This window comes from Macrobrachium rosenbergii, chromosome 52 (assembly GCF_040412425.1).
Source record: "Macrobrachium rosenbergii isolate ZJJX-2024 chromosome 52, ASM4041242v1, whole genome shotgun sequence".
Taxonomy (NCBI): domain Eukaryota; kingdom Metazoa; phylum Arthropoda; class Malacostraca; order Decapoda; family Palaemonidae; genus Macrobrachium; species Macrobrachium rosenbergii.
The window spans coordinates 3,586,611-3,605,054 of NC_089792.1; the positions used below are offsets into that span (position 1 = coordinate 3,586,611).

General features: G+C 33.1%; 1 protein-coding gene across 1 annotated transcript in view; it reads right to left on the reverse strand.

Annotated features, from left to right (window-relative positions):
* The window catches only part of LOC136833836 (muscle calcium channel subunit alpha-1-like), a 698,390-nt gene that overhangs the window by 73,024 nt on the left and 606,922 nt on the right, over positions 1-18,444 (reverse strand). Inside the window, 1 exon segment of the mRNA XM_067096136.1 lies at positions 28-80. Coding sequence (XP_066952237.1) covers positions 28-80 — 53 coding nt within the window.

The window sequence follows — 18,444 nt, forward strand, 5'->3', positions numbered from 1 at the left end:
ACTGCCAATTTCAATTCTTTTACTTACTGACAATCTGCTTCCACCTTTTTAGAGCTATCATTGCAACTGAAGAACTTCCCCTAAAAGACAATAGAAACGGTTAAAACAAGTAGTAATGTAACTCTCTCTGGATCGTCTACCCCGAGTGTGAGACTTCGGTCAATCTTTGTACGCAAATTGCTCGGCTGATTCTACTGAAGGGTTCATTGGCGCAGGTGTTGAAACCAGTGATGAAATCAGTAAAAATTACCTTTTGACTTGAAAACACAACGCCAAACAGGATTTTGAGAACGAGTTCCCACAAAGGGAGGGAGGAAAACTGCGCCTACAGAGGTGCAGGAAGTCTCACAGCTCGTGTTAAGCGATCCATTCAACAGTTGGAATTCATGTTCCAAGTTCTACTCACCGACACTCCGTTTCCAGAGCCTTGGCTCGATCGTTACAACGGAAGAATTTTCCCTGAAGATATATTGGAAAATAAAAGACAACGAAAATCTCATTAGTTGAATTGACTGTTCACTACTTTAAGCTTTTACTTCCTTAAAAACGTTGTGCCTTGGTAACTACAGTAGTTCATTTGACATCAAGACTCTTAAGAAAACTGAAAAGCTAAATAAACTGATTCCTTTGAAAAACAATTCTGTGATATCTCAAGTGAATTAGCAAAGAAGCCTTTAAAAGAAACAGTCTAGAATCTTTTGAAGATTTGAATTGAATTGAATGGAAATTTTGAAATGTCAATGACAGTAAACTATGCAATAAAAGAACAGGAAAATCACTTATCAATCACTTTACGACCTCAAAGAACACAACACCGAAATAAAAAAAAAAATTCAAAATAAATAATGAGCTTACTTGGTACTCTGTATTCATGCGAACTTAAATAAATTTCTTAACCAAAAAAAGTTTCTTATTTTCTCGACCTTTTCTCCACTGAGAGATTCCTTCGAGGGAAGTGAATCTGGCAAAACAATAATAATAATAATAATAATAATAATAATAATAATAATAATAATAATAATAATATGAGGCACGTAGGATGACACTAAAGAAAGCCAAAAAGTGGCGTGGCCAGCTGTGTCTCAAAAAAGGATATCATGTTAGGATGAGGTCCTTCAGTACAGGTCGTCTTCATCAGGACGATTCCAGGATAAGAGGGATTCTTCACAGGGGTGGGAGTATATATATATGTCACTGTACAATTACAAGCTTGGATCCTGACGACTCAAGTTCTCCTTTTCAAGATTCATGAGCTGCGCATCTGGTCCATTCAATTTTGAACAGCAAAATCTTTCAAGTTCATTTTTTTTTTGTGAAACCTAATCATAGAAGCTCCAAAATATTTTATATATTCATTATATACATAATCCTAACACTGGCAAAAATACATAAAATCCGATTATTTTCTACACGCATTTATCAATGGACTTCACGATATTAAAGAGGAAAAAATATTACGGAAGAAACGTTAAATTTTTTTATATTACAAATTTTGCATTGTTAGTATCAAAACACACGAACATTATAAACCTCCTTAAATTCTGATTATAGAGAAGACATTAATCAAGTCTATTTACTTTAGGAAGCCACATCAAATATATATATATGTACATTTTAAGCTTTCAACGAAAACTACTTGATTAAACCACACAGTTTTGCAAAGATACTTTTATCAACAATTCGATACCAAAAATATACAATTATATAAGTCAACATGTCAATACTACTACCTTTATTACAGATGAAATTCAGTTACAATTTTAGAGCAGAGTTTTTAGGTGATTAGTAAAAAGGATTCAAAGAAAACCTTTTGACCAAAATACGAAATTCTGACGGGCAACACGCACTAAAATATTAATATTTCACAGAGCTGCATTTTCGACCCCTGAACAGGTATGGTACTTTCGAACCCTGAACAGGTATGATACTTTCGACCCCTGAACAGGTATGATACTTTCGACCCTTGAACAGGTATGATACTTTCGACCCTAAACAGGTATGATACTTCCGACCCCTGAACAGGTATGATACTTTCGACCCTTGAACAGGTATGATACCGTCGTCAGCTATTCCTCAAAAAAGCTAAGTACTTGAAAGTGTTCCTGACTTATCATTACCTGTGACTGGGTAAAAACCACGTCAAAATGAATAAAGGCACCTTCAGATTTTAATAATAACTGTCTACATTGTCTAACATTACTGGGAATTACCAGAGAATAAAAAAATAACTTAAGATTGAGCCAGTAACATTGAGCTAATCTGTTGTGTCCCATCCCCACTTTTTTTCTATTTTTTTCTTCTTAAATGGAAACTTACAAGCCACAATAATCCGTTGTATTCCGCCCACCTTATTTTTAAAGATTGGAAATATACAAGCCACCAGAACTGCAAATATATAATCAATATTCTGAGAAAGCATTGTTAGAGTAAAGGTTGTAATAACACGAGCCCTAATTTTCACGATACTTGGTTTCTGAGTTATAATAATGTGAAATGGAATGACGTTTGACAATTTCTGAAAAACCTCTCGCTTGAAAGATAACCGCAAAACACAATTTATGAATTTGGAAGACTCGATTCCTTATGGAGTTACTATAAAGTGAGGGACTCGCGCAAAGTCATACAATGAGCCTGACTGGGTATAATCAAACAGGTGGCTTTTAGCTGATTACGGATTAGGCGAGATTTGATCGTGGGCATTTCGAATTGAAAAGTAAAGTAGACTGACTTTTTTTTTTAAATTCGTGATCTCAATGAATGAATTTCAAGGAAGGTGCCGATTATATATATATATATATATATATATATATATATATATATATATATATATATATATATATATATATATATATATATATATATATTATATATATATATATATATATATATATATATATATATATATATATATATATATATATATATATATATATATATATATATATATATATATAAACACACACACAACTATTTTCTTTCCTTTCAAGAAGAACGTAAATTTGATCTTTCATCTTTGGTATTAAACTACGAAACAAACCTTTCTCATTTTTTGATAAGACGACCGAAATCATAGCTTAAAAATGTTTAAGCCATTTTTTTTAGGCAAAACGAAGGTTCCAAAATCATACATTATTTTTTATATTAATAATCGTCCGGAATGTATTAAAATACGCGTCCTTTTGTCGGCTGAAAATAACTATGACGATTTCAACGATATCCAGCTCTCGTCTTCCATTCTGCATTAGAAATCACTACGTAGGTATTCATTTAAACATTTACATTAACCATCGATTACAAAGTAAAATTAATTTAAACTAATTTGCTAACTGAATAACACGTTTCCAACCGACCATACTTTTCAGTCTTATCTACAATTACTCAAAGATCGAGGAAAATATTAAGGTACATCTTGACTCTTAAGTATGTTACAATGTTACCTGTAATAACTGAATTATGTGAAAAAGTTAATACAAATGAACACTTAAAATCTTTCCTTTCCTGCCCAGAAGTGAAATGATTTCAGTGTCGTCGCTGACCACAAAACCGCCGTTTAAAATAAAAAAGCATTTAAAAAAATTGATTTATATAAATAAGCTTATTAAAAGGAATATAATGAAGTATGTCCTTGGGGGTAGGGGATAGATTTCTTGACAGGGGAGGGAGGGTAGTGCACAGGGGGAGAGAGATATATATATATATCTATACGAACAGAGAAACAACGGTGCATGAGAATAGATTTCATAAATGTGCTGGGGTTTCAAAATAAGAAATGGAGAGAGGAAAATCATGGAAGCCAAAGTTTCATCGAATGGCATATATTGTGGAAGTAGGATACGCCAGCCATGTTTTTTTTTAATTCCCTAGTCGTATTGAAGTTGGATGTTATCAAAGAACATCATTTTAATCATAAGTGTTCACTTAAATGGCAAAATTCTGTTTAAAAAAACTTTTCATAAAATATATATACACATATATAATTATATTCTATAAAAGACGAGAGTCTGTCAAAATAGTGTCCTGATGATCAAATTGCATCGCGACTCGTCCTACAAAAAATTTTTTATTTCTCTTTGAAATCCTAAGTTCAATATCTCCATCATGACCACACCAAAGTGATTCATATCTAATTTTTTCTCTCTCTCTTTTCAGCTCTTTTCAGTTTTCCTCTTCTCGGGAAAGCATTGAATAAAACGGGTCATGAATGGGGATAAACGCCGAGAAGAAATTTCTGCCTAAGAAAAAAAATCTGGAAATCCATTACTGTAAATCGACATTCCCCACAGCTGTCAGGAAGAGGCTCCACCATTTACTGAGAGACGTAGACAGCTTCAATGATTTCCTATAATATTTTTTAAGACTACGACAGCGCAAATTTACAAGAGAATTGAACTGAACCGAACTGAACTGAATATAGAATTTAGGCCGAGGGCCAAGCACTGGGACCTATGAGGTCATTCAGCGCTGAAACGGAAATTGACAGTAAAAGGTCAGAAAGGTGTAACAGGAGATAAACGATGTTAGGAGAGGGTTGAGGAAAGTATGATGGAAGAAAGAGAAAATGAAAGGAGGTACAGTAAAAGGAACGAAAGGGGTTGCAACTGGCGGCCGAAGGCACGCTGCAAAGAACCTGAAGTAACGCCTACAGTGCACCACATGAGGTGCACTTACGGCACTAACCGCCTACGGGAAGAAATTTAGTAAACGAAAAGCAGTTACTCTTCTGGATAATACAGTCCCTCACTCCATCATATTTGCGCTGTCATTCTATAATACTGATTTGTTATTACAAACAACACCTCTACAACTCTCAATGTCGCAGATCTTTCACAGACACTGCGAGAGAATTTCAGTGCTACAGTAATGGACGCCAGGTATATCCCAAACAATCATTATGGCGTTAATTTTGGCTCCTAATTGTGTACCTTTTATGACAAAATAAGTGTGTTATCCAACATCAATAAGAATAATATTCTCCTGAACTTGAAAATCTATCTGCCAGACTCATTGCATGATGCGTGGTAGCAGTAACAGGCACGTAAGAATCTGGGCTGGATTACTACCCTTGGGAACTCCTGCTTCGAAAGCTGTTCTTCCAAAAACTTGTCTTTCAGTCGTCAGCGCGCTAAAGGAGAGTTCCTAGTATTTCTTTATCCTTTAGTGCACATATTCTTGAAAAAGGAAAGTCGCGGAGGAGGTGGGCCACTTTCGAAAAGAGGAGGCCAGGTTGGTAATCTTCTCCAGGCATTGAAAATTCCATCTTATCATTAAGACCCAATGTAAAAGTCAATTTTTTTCATTTTTTTTTCTCTTGACGTATTTTTCAGAGAGCAGCTGTATTAAGCGCAAGCCATACCTTCGTTTTTTTTTTGGTCATGCATCACTACAAGTACAACTGGTCCATGCAGAGGCAAGATTCCAGACAGACAGACAGAGACAGAGACAGAGACAGACAGGCATGCAGACTTTCTGTTACCTGAAAAAGCTGCACTCCAATGACAGCAAACATGAACTGAAGTATGTACGTGACGAGCATTATGTTGCCAATTGTCTTAACAGCAATGATCACACATTTCACTACATACTGGGGGTGGGGGGAGAACAACAACCAGGGGTTAGTTGATCAACACAGACAGGCTTCAAATTTTAATTCAGGTTGAAAGTGATGAGAACGGCACTGCTTGAGAATGCCTGGGCTGGACAGAGGCGCAGGATGACGGGGCTAGCTTTGACTGACACCTGTGCTCGGCCGAATTCTCTAATGTACGCACGACATTGTCATTAGATAACACAGAACAAGATGCATCGTGGCTTTTTTTTGTAGAAGCTAGCATACACAATGAGGAAATCATAAAAAATGGAGCACTGTTGGGGAAAGGAATATAAACAAGGGGAAAAATCAGAACTCTATAATGAATTAATAAATAAACGAAAAGATAGTGAACATTACTGATTTAATAGGAGTCAAAAAACCAAAATCAAAATCACTGAAAAGAGAAAAAAGTATACACAGGTAAACATAAAATAAATAAAATTGGCGAAAACAAACATAAAAAGCGTGACCAATCCGTAAAAAAATCAGGAAAATAATTTTAATGAAAAAACAATGAAACAAAAAAAAAGTATGAACTAAAAAAAAAAAAAAATGGGTTTCTACAAAAATTACAACACAGACGTTAAGTTTGTTGTGATGCAAGTTAATTTTTATTTTAATTCGATAAGTTACATTTCATTACAAATAAAACTTATTAAAGGTTACTGTTTTAAAGGTGAAATTCTTATATTCTAAATTTAGAGAAGTAATTTTTATGTCCTGCTTTGAATGCGTAATAAATAAATAAATATATATATATATATATATATATATATATATATATATATATATATATATATATATATATATATATACATAATATATATATATATTACATAAATGACCTCAAAATTATACATCTCAACACCTTAAGTCTGCCTGTTCATTCATAAACTACACAATGATCAGGATCACTGAAGGGCACTGGCCCTTAAAAAAAAAAGAAGCTATTAAAAGGATTTAAAAAGAAAATAAAAAAGGAAAAACAAAACAAAACTATGTTCGGAAGAGGACGTGAAGAGTAAATGGGACTGCACACAAGGTGAGTTTGTTTTTTTTTAAATTTGGGAATGAAATGGACCCCTTTTACTCCTTACCCATCCTCCCGCCCCTTAAAACAGAAACCTACGATCAAAAGGTAGAATGAGAGAGAGAGAGAGAGAGAGAGAGAGAGAGAGAGAGAGAGAGAGAGAGAGAGAGAGAGAGAGAGAGGGCAAAGCCACCTAACACCGAATGCTGAAACTCTTTACTCCTACACACGAACAAAATGTTTAAAACACCTAAAGCCTACTCTATGACACTTCAAAGAATCTGTTTGTCAAAAGTAGGGATGTTGGAGAGAGTCAAGTTGCCTTCACGCGTCTGCGCAGAGGCCTGGAATCAGCTGACGGCTGGTTCTGCAACGCGTGAAAGTACCTTCACGCGTCTGCGCAAAAGCCCGGGAATCAGCTGACGGCTGGTTCTTCTACAACGCGTGAAAGTACCTTCACGCCTCTGCGCAAAAGCCCAGGAACCAGCTGATGGCTGGTTCTTCTACAACGCGTGAAAGTACCTTCACGCGTCTGCGCAAAAGCCCAGAAACCAGCTGATGGCTGCATCTTCTACAACGCGTGAAAGTAACTTCAGGAAGGAGATTTTTTTTTTTTGGGGGGGGAGTACATCATTTAACATCTAAAAAGGGATAAAGAACGTTATATATATAAAGTTATATATTTTTTTCTTACACTGGACTTCAGTGACAATATTCCAGGAGTGGAAGCGGTTCATATTGCTTGCAGATTTCTCTGAGGCCGCTCGACCTGGTCATTTCCGCAGGAAAATTTGCTTGCGTTTATTAAAGGACGTCAATGAAATCACTTATAATGCTAAAAACGCTTACGTTTTACGTTTATTGTGATAAAGTTAATGATGATAATGAAGGAACTGATTTTGTTATCGATAATGCTATTTTAATTATAACTACAACTGCTAATATGTAAAAATGGCGAGAATATCAAAGATTGGTTTTAATAATTATGAATTATGACAGCATATATGAGGCCTCAAATTGCAAAATGACAAACCAACAAATTAGCACAAGTAAAAAAAAAAATCTATTAAGAAATCTTTCGGGAATACGTGAAATGATTTAGAGAGATTATTAAAAAAACTATCCAAACAAAAATGGATTTTTTGAAAGTTATAAAGTTGTATATATATTTTTTTTAAATATATGCTCTTTTTCTCTCTTAATGAACATCTTTAGCAATACGACACGTTACTTGGAATGTTGCAACTGAAAGTCTTATTTTTTTACATGGGTTCTAAGAAGTCTTAGCCAAAAATCTAAAAAAAAAAAAAACTTGTCAAAAAATCAAGATAGGGTAGATTCCTCAAATTCCGTGACTGAAAATATGTCTCTGGTTTACCATAATATTTTTGCATTTTTTGAAAATTTAGCTGGAGGACAGAACGTACCATATCTTTGTAAAATGAAGTAAAAAAAAATATTGAAACAATGCATCATCTAATGTACTGAAAACTAAACAGAAAAATCTAGGTGAAAAACCTTACAATCACGCGTCTGATGGAGTATAAAAAAAAATTAGAGAAAAAAAGGCACGATTATACCAAAGCTGTTTTAAATGCAGGTAGGATGTTGTTTCCAGGTATTGCTTGGCTATTACTTATTTCAAATTTAGAAAATTTCCGTGACTCAGTGATAGATTACTTAGAAGTATCATTTATTAATGGTATGTTTTTTTTAAATAAGAGGATATAGGTACAGAAAAAGGAATACACAGGGAGTTCTTGGGAATGACTTAAGAGTTAAAAGAGAAGTAGTGTTTGAATTTCACTGTCCAAGAATACCAAATTCTGGGGCATGTAATTAGGGCATTAATGTTACAACAGGAGGCGGGACAGTTGACCCAGGGTCAAACCTAACTATCTAAACAGAGGCTGGAACTATATATAAACAAAAGGCTATGTCATTTTTCATCTCTGGCTGACAACCACCTTGTAAACAAATTCATTAAAGAAATACTTTACGTAAAAATCGATATATACATGAAATTCATACATTCATTAAACGTCAATATCTATATATATCTCTAATTTATAACGCACACATCAATTTCTATTACGGAGAATCGAAAAAAAAAATCATCCCAGAATTCACTATTCTTCAAAAAACCTTCGATTAAGATGGAATAAAAATATGTCTGTCTATGATGGTGACATGTTCTCTGCTTTGCTCAAATGTGGTGCGGTCTGAGAAAAAGTAAAAAAAAAAAAAAAAAAAAAAAAAAAATGTGCAGTGGGTGGTGTAACTGGACTCTCAAAACGTTCATTGTCATCAAGCCAGATTTCTACTGCAGTTCTCGAAGAAAGTACTAGAAAGCAGTGCTTTTGTTGGAATCAAGGATGTTTGGGAGAGCTGGTAAACGATCAGAAATCAGAACTCAAAAAATTCGCGCCACATCACTTCAGCAAATGAAATCTGTACAAATGATATTCAAAATAAATATCGCCCCCAGAGATGATATAAAATCTAAATGACATTCAAAATAAACACTTCCTTCAGAGTTGATATAAAATCTATTACCAATGTCATCCATCCCTCAGTGGGATTTGATAACGATGCGGAAAATCTAAGTGAATCGTTAACAATCTATTAAGAATAGGTCGAGAGATTTAGATTATTCCTGAGGCACTATGATACCATATTTGACTAAGTAATCCTTAAAAATTAAGTAGAGCAATGTTTACAAACAGCAGCTCCTTCATTGCCAAAAATTCGACAGCCTTTGGTAACTTTGTTTTGTTTCCATACCCCTGAAGTACTACTCTCAAACCATTCTCCTTGTATTTTAATAATTTTCTTACATTCTGATCTATTTATTCGTTGATTTGTTAATTTATGCTTCCCTTTCTAATAGCAGATCTCTTCGTTCTTTATTTCTTATTATTTTCTGTCGCTTCCTTCACATGAACACCTTAATATTCTTTGGAAGCTTGAATTTCAAGTCAGTGGCCCCTTTGGTGGGCTTGTTCCATATGAATAGGGGTTCATCTTCTGAATTAATAGTAATAATAATATAACTGTGTCCATTCAACCACCTTTGATTCTGATAAACTTAAAAAGATTTTGATGGCAATCTGTTTTTCATATTTAATTCTCAGTAGAAATACTTACAAGTCCGCGAATTCAACAAATGATACCTATGTACTTTTTGCAATACTGTACAGATATAGGCTACCCTTATTCATTTTAAATGATGGCCCACCTTGTGAGCAAAAAAGTGAACATTTTACTGAATTATTTCATACCCAAGATTTTTAAGTTCTGCAGTTTTAATACTGTAATTTTTTCTCTTGAAAATCTTTTATTTCTTCCGACAAATTCTTCTGAAAATCTACCTTGAGACAGTAAGTCCTTGCTAAGGCTTTTTGGTAAACTTACCCACTACTATTTCATTTATGAGAAACAAATGTATAATATGGACTGGTTTTCCTTGCAATGAGGAGCTATTGTTTTTACTGATATTAAGAGGTAATAATCAGTGAAACTTTAAAAAAATTTTAATGTCCTCATAACATTAATGGTATCATGCTTACAACTGATCATTCTTATATTTCTCAAGCTAGAACAACTTTTACTTCTTAAGTCTGAATAAATTTTACTCCTTCAGTCTGAATAACTTTTACTTCTTGAAGTCTGAATAACTTTTACTTCTTAAGTCTGAATAACTTTTATTTCTTGAAGTCTGAATAACTTTTACTTCCTAAATCTGAATAACTTTTACTTCTTAAGTCTGAATAACATTTAATCAAGTTCGAAAAAACATTTATAATCTTAAATCGCGTTTTCGCTATCGATGACAATTATTTTCTTTCACTTCAAAAATATACCCTAACAATAGATTATAAGTCAATGAGAATTAGAAGAAGAAATAGGTATTGACTAGTCACGGGAACTGCTATGACTGCACACCACAAAATTCGATCCAGCTATATTATTGCTTCAGAAAAAAAAATCGCTTCTTCGCTGAATAAAGCAAAAGTACTCTTGAGGCAGAAGCCAAAAGTAAAGTTTTTGTTAGCTGAATTCCTATGGTACTCTTGAACTTTCAAGTCTTCTGTAGAATTCTTAACACACTAGCAAACGATTCTCTAATGATATTCAGCCTCACTTTCAATACCGAACTGAATATAAAACTGAATATAACATTTAGGCCACTGGCCAAGCACTGGGACCCATGAAATCATTCAGCGCTGAAAATTATTTTGAAACAATTGTGAAGAGAGGGTGGTAAGTAAGATGGAAGAAAGAGAATATGAACGGAGGTATAGTACAAAGAACGAAAGGGGTTGCAGCTAGGGGCCGAAGGGACGCTGCAAAGAACCTGAAGCAATGCCTACATTGCACCGAGTAAGGTTCACTGACGGCACAACCCTCCTACCAAAGATTATTTATCAGTTCTTAAGCAATGGCCTCTACAGGTTCTCTGTCCTATTGCACAACAGCGCGAGCAACTGCACCCAAAGAAATATTCAACCTCTCTACCAGAAAGACGCAGCACAAGGGACGTCAAGAGTGTGAAGTAATCCTCTCTCGTGTCAAATGGCCAGTGTGACCTACTGTAATATCTTCGGCGTGCTGCTACTACGTGTTGTCTTATATGTGAAAGTCTTAAATCAGTATTTGTTAATATACATCAAAGATAAAACTGCAACTAACAAAGCGGTCTACTCTAACTTAAGGAATCCAGAATAAATAAGTTTGTTATTCAAGTATTGTTATATTCACAAGCTACTACGTGCGCTGTAAAGTTAATTCATTCACTACATCAACAGCACGTCGTTGCAGAAGAAGATGGCGGTATTAACCTATAATTTTAGTGCAATTCCTCCCATTCCCAGGAAATCTCAGTCTATTTTCTTATTATAATCAAGATGGACAAGCAACTAATAAAGCCTCTTGTTATTTTGAGCTCAGGCAAAGGTCGTGATGTTTTTCAATGTATAAAGGCCAACTGGATTTCTAGGTATCAACACAGCCAGTTACCTTTGTCTAGAAACTTTTAGTCGGTGCAAATTTACATGTGGAAACTTGTGGGAGCTATCAAAGAGGTTTCTAGGAAGAGAGAGATGACAGAAGATACCAGTTTATGTCCTGAAATTCAAGTCTTGTCCGAATGGCTGTGGTTTCATCACCACAATGAATTTGCAGGTGATGTAAATATATAAGCAGTTAAAACATCATATCTTCAAATCCGGAAACATATTTGTTACTTTTTCGTAATTCTGCCAACAAAAATAATAACTGATTATGTCATATTAAGTGAGGGGAGAGCAAAGGCCACTGTTGAACCATACTGCCCTAAAATGGAAAACTGCAGTATCTGCAAAATTTTCGAAACTGAGATATGCCACCTACTGGGCTCGTGCAACACTAATACACAAGTTACTGCAGTTTCAGAATGATTCTTCAATGCTTTCCACGAGTATTTAGGGGGACACATTTGCAGTATCTGCAAAATCATTAATGCAAGAGTATCTACCAAATCTGTATTTTTGCAGATACTGCAGTCTTCCATTTTAGGGCAGCATACGTCAGTCAAGGCCAATCTGCCGTTCTTCCTTTGGATGGCAAAAAAAAAAAAAAAAAAAAAAAAAAAAAAAAAATTATATATATATATATATATATATATATATATATATATATATATATATTTATATATATATATATAGTTTAATGAAAGACAAACGAAAGACAAACGAAAAAAGACAAACGAGAATAACAAAGAATGGTGAAATTTACATCACACTTGAACGGTTCAGTTTCAGCGTCGTTGCTCAAGATTTTCTTTAGTTACTTGAAAAAAAAAAATAAATAAATTTAAATAAAAATGAAGCTCCAATACCCGATGAAACAAAATCAGTCTCATCCTTATGGCTGTCAAAATTCAATCTTAAATCAATGGCGGAATATTACCCAAGTTTAAACATAGCGATTAGATGCCCAACATTTTCCTTCACGCGAAGATGCGAACGCATTACTATCCTAAAAAAACATTCTTGTATCCCAACAATTTACTTAAATTTTCATCTATTTATTTATAAACTTGTTAATTTATTTTTTATTTTCTAATAACTGATTTCTTCTTTCTGTATTTCCTTTTGCCTTCTGTTAATTTTTCAAATGAACGCCATAATATTCTTTGGAAGCTTCAATTTCAAGTCAATGGCCCATTTGGTGGGCTTGTTCCATATGAATAGGATTCATCTTCTGAATAGTAATAATAAATGCTCAATAGGATATAGACTACAAAACTTGTTATAAACACTTAACATTAGGCTAGTACATATTATTATTATTATTACTGCGCGTGCGCATTTCACATCTGTTCTCATTCCAAATTGAATATAGACGAGAATTTCGTAGTAGCTGTGTTTAACAATCCAGTTCAGCTAATTCCTTCAGCAAACAAATGTCCTAGATTTTGCTGGGAACTTGGATTAGTCTGCTTTTCAAAAGCACATGGGTTAACAGAGTCTAAATCAAGCAAATTTCCCGTGGTGACAAGCTGATCGATTTCCTGCCTACTTTAAACCTTTTATCTTAATTTCCTCTCTGCTTTCAATCTTTTATCTTAATTTCCTGCCTAATTCAAATCTTTATCTTAATTTCCTGCCTACTTTCAATCTTTTTTCTCTATTGCCGAAGATTGATACGGATACGGATGCAAGTATGTATGGAAGTGTCAATGAACTTGAAGCAGTTGCATTGAGGCTCTCTTTTTAAATATAATAATGGCTACCTGTTTTGTTATTTGTTCTTAATAAAAAGAGAGTTATTACAATTTTAAAAGAGCTACACCTGCTTGTTATTTGTTCCTAATAAAGACAGTTATCAAAACTGGAGATTTTGATTAAAAAAATAATTTGAAATGAGAAAATGCATTAGGAACTAAAAGATCCAAGTGTGCAAATCTTGATAACTTCTAAACATAAGAAATTCAAAACCTTGAGACTGTTTTCATTTGAAGAGAGAGAGAGAGAGAGAGAGAGAGAGAGAGAGAGAGAGAGAGAGAGAGAGAGAGAGAGAGAGAGAGAGAGAGAGAGAATTAGGTTGGCTATCAATGTTTGTTTTTTTAATCTAAAGGATCACTATATTCAAAAAATAAAGAGAGAATTCTAAGAGTTAATAGATTTTAATCGGTCTGGTGCAATAATTGCTAATGAGATACAGACGTCCTTTAATTTTTTCAAGATGATTTTATCATGACATTGCGTTAAAAGCCGTAATTTAAAAAAAAATGAAATTTACCATCATTCTGAGAATACAAATTAAAAATTAAAAAATATAGTGTACAGAGGTGAGAAAAACATAAATGACAGTCATAAACATGATTTCATCTTCTTGTCCTCAGGAATCTGATTCTGCTATTTATATGACAATATGAATTTTTACGAGTAACTGAGAAACCTCGATTCAATGCTGACAAATAAATCAAGACTAATAAACATATAAGAAGACCAAGATTAACAAATATTTTTTAGCAGTTACAATAGGACTTTTATTATGAAAATTTTTTATCAATTACATAGGACTTTTATTATAAAAAGGGCAAGATGTCATTAAAAATGCAAGAATAATTTTTTTTAGTTGCATTAAAGTTAACGTCAACCATGTAGGCCATTTCTCAACTCTCAAGTGTTTATAGTCCCCGGTAATGAAGTCCATCTCTTCACAATAAAAACAAATAACAGAGAGGTATTTCACGCGGTTATTGTTCATGTATCTACCACAGGTTCCATATTCAATCATATTTCAGAAATTCTCCGTTGGCCTAAATTTTCAAGGGCAAAGTTCATCATGTCATTATTTTTACTCACAGCCAATAGAAGTGACTGTGACTTGACGGTATGGAAGGGAGGAGAGGGGGCTGGAGTTTAGTTATGAAAATATAGGAAAAATTCCTAATTTGCTCTAAAATGGAAAACTGCAGTATCTGCAAAAATGCAAAACTGAGAAAAATGGTAGATACTCCCTTGCCTTACTACTGATTTCGCAGATACTGCAAATGGGACCCCCCTAAATATCTGTGGAAAGCATTGAATATTCATTCTGAAACTGCAGTAACTTGCGTATTAGTGTTTCACGAGCCCAATAGAGGCATATCTCAGCAGATACTGCAAATGGGACCCCTAAAATACTCGTGGAAAGCATTGAATAATCATTCTGATACTACAGTAACTTGTGTATTAGTGATTCACGAGCCCGATACGTGGCAAATCTCAATTTCGAAAATTCTGCAGATATTGCAAATGTGACCCCCTAAATACTCGTGGAAAACATTGGAGAATCATTCTGAAGCTGCAGTAACTTGTGTATTAGTGTTTCAAGAGCCCAGTAGGTGGCATATCTCAATTTCGAAAATTCTGCAGATACTGCAGTTTTCCACTTTAAGGCAGAATACGCCTCACGTTCCACAGCAATCTGAATGTCATTGATACTGAATGCCGAACATCATAAAACTCTGTGGTGAAGTTGCTTCAGCTATAAAAAAAAATATACGGCAATCTTCTGATAAACTCGAACAGGGATAATCTTTAGTTGTAATTTGCCCATTTTTTTTTGCAGGTCTGTGGTTTTGACATATCGTAGAATGGTGCTGAATTCAAGGATATTTTCGTAATTACTTGCATCGTAATGTAATGTTATAATAGCCGAATAGTGGGACGTGTATTTCATGATCAAACTGGCTCTATCATCATATCGGTACTGATGATAAAATCTTGGAATAATTAGGCGTGGCAATAGACATCAGAACCATTAAAACCAAAACGCACGGTAACAGTAACATTGTTTAACAATAAGCTCGTCTGTAGATACCAGTGACATTACTCGCCTAACCTTCATTCCCTGGAAAATGAGGGAACATTCAAAATCTCGTGATAGTTTTACATCAACTTTATCAGCGTTTCCGATAGTTCATAGACTTTATCAGTGTTTCCAATGGTTTATCAACTTTATCAGTTCCCTATAGTTTATCAACTTTATCAGAGTTTCCAATAGTTTATCAACCTTATCAGGGTTTCCAATAGTTTATCAACTTTATCAGCGTTTTTCAATAGTTTATTAAATTTATCAGCATTTCCAACAGTTTACCAACTTTAGCAGCTTTTACAATAGTTTATTAACTTTATCAGCGTTTCCAATAATTTATAAACATTACCAGCGTTCCAAATAGTTTATCAACTTTAACAGTGTTTCCAATAGTTTATCAGCGTTTCTAATAGTTTATTAACTTTATCGGCTTTTCCAGTAGTTTATGAATTTTATCAGCGTTTCCAATAGTTTATCAACTTAATCGGCGTTTCCAATAGTTTAACTTTATCAGCATTTCCAATAGTTTATCAACTTTATCAGTGTTTTCGATAGTTTAATAGTTTATCAGCGTTTCCAATAGCTTGTTTATCGACGTTTCCAATAGTTCATAAACTTTATCAGCGTTTCCAATAGTTTATCAACTTTGATGGCGTTTCCAATAGTTTATCAACTTTATCGGCGGTTCCAATAGTTTCTCAACTTTATCGGCGTTTCCAAAAGTTTATCAACTTTATCAACGTTTCCAAAAGTTTATAAACTTTATCAACGTTTCCACTAGTTTATCAACTTTATCGGCGTTTCCAATAGTTTATCAACGTTTCCAATAGTTTTAATTTCAGATTGATTACTTTATCAGCGTTTCCTAGTTTCAATTTCAGATTAACTACTTTATCAGCGTTTCCAATAGTTTATCGAATTTATCAGCGTTTCCAATAGTTTATCGACTTTATCAGCGTTTCCTAGTTTCAATTTTTAATTACTTCATCAGCGTTTCCAATAGTTTATCGAATTTATCAGCGTTTCCAATAGTTTATCGACTTTATCAGCGTTTCCAATAGTTTATCGACTTTATCAGCGCTCCAAAAACAGGCAAGCGAGAGTGAGGCAATTTGGCCTCTCTTGCCCCCCCCAAAAAAACAGGACACAAGAAGAGAGGATGACACAGGTAATAATAATAATAATAATAATAATAATAATAATAATAATAATAATAATAATAATGGAGAAACAAATCCACAGTCATGTACATATATTTAAAGATAAAACTATGAGTATTCTTTTAATAATAATAATAATAATAATAATAATAATAATAATAATAATAATAATAATAATAATAACAACAACAACGGTTCCCACAGCACAATGCACAGTTTAAAAAAAAAAAAGACACACTGAACGGGCAGATAATTCAACACCCTAGTACTTTCACATTTTAAGGGATGGAAAAAAACAAAACTAAAAAAAGAAAAAGAGCAAGGAAAGAAAGAAATCAAGGAGTATAAGGCAATAAATGAGGAAATGAGACGACAGACAGATAACCAAGTTAGAGAAGGGAGGCCAATCAATCATCCATGCTCAAACTATGCGCATGTAAAACATTTACAGGCAGCAACTAACTTTTTTCTATTTTTTTTTTTTTTTTTTTTTTTGCAATGTGGCTATTTATCTATTTATTTTTTCCAGACTGCTGGCACTTGTTAAACGAACAAAATCCAGGAGAAGAAGAAGAAGAAGAAGAAGAAGAAGAAGAAGAAGAAGAAGAAGAAGAAGAAGAAGAAGAAGAAGAAGAAGAAGAACATCATTCACTGTTGATAAGAGATGTTTATGGTGCATGTTTTTTTTTTGTGTGAGTTTGTATGTTTTTTTCATGCGACATTAGTGAAAACCTGACGCTCGACGGATATATGTGCTTAATTAAGCTTTCTCAAAAATTTAGTGACTCAATAATGAATGTGTATGAATTCAATGTTATTCTTTATATACATATATACATACATATATTGTATATATGTATATTATATATATGTATACATAATATATATTATATATATACAGTAAATATATATGTATATGTGTACTTTATATATATGTACTGTATACATATATATATATATATATATATATATATATATATATATATATATATATATATATATATATTATATATATATATATATATATATATATATATATATATATATATATATATATATATATATATATATACTGTATATATACATTATATTATACATATATGCATATATTTTTTTTTGTGTATATGTATGTCATAAATTTAAAGAACTGAACACTGTGAAGCTGTTTGCCAATCTATCAATGTACATTTTACGGACAAAGTAAAATATCGTTTATATACACACATAAAATATATATATATATATATATATATATATATATATATATATATATATATATATATATATATATATATATATATATATATATATATATATATATATATATAAAAACTAGATTTACATTTTTTTATTCCAAATGCAATTATTACAAGTTTATGTCTTTAAACTATCATTCCTGTGATTAAAATCTCTAAAAAAAATCTGACATTAAAATTTTAAATTTAACGATGAAAAACTTTATCTCTTTTTCCGGAGTTCTTAATTCAGTGTGCGTGAGTTTGTTCTTAACTGTTATGTCTCCACGATAAAATTTCATTTCACATTTAGAGTGATGAATAATTATGAGACTTCGCTACAATCAAATACCGAACGCATTTCCTAATCGAAATCATAAATCATATTTTAATGTATTAAAATGTTAATTAGTTTCAGAGCAACAAAATCAGTGTCTTATTTCCTAACGGAATGAAGAAACTGTAATTCAACATCACATTGCCAAAGTTACGATAATGTCATTTCCAACTTTATCTTGGACTACTATCTTCATCTTAAATGTTCCTTTTCAAACCATTCAAAACTGGATAGTTGGAAGTGCC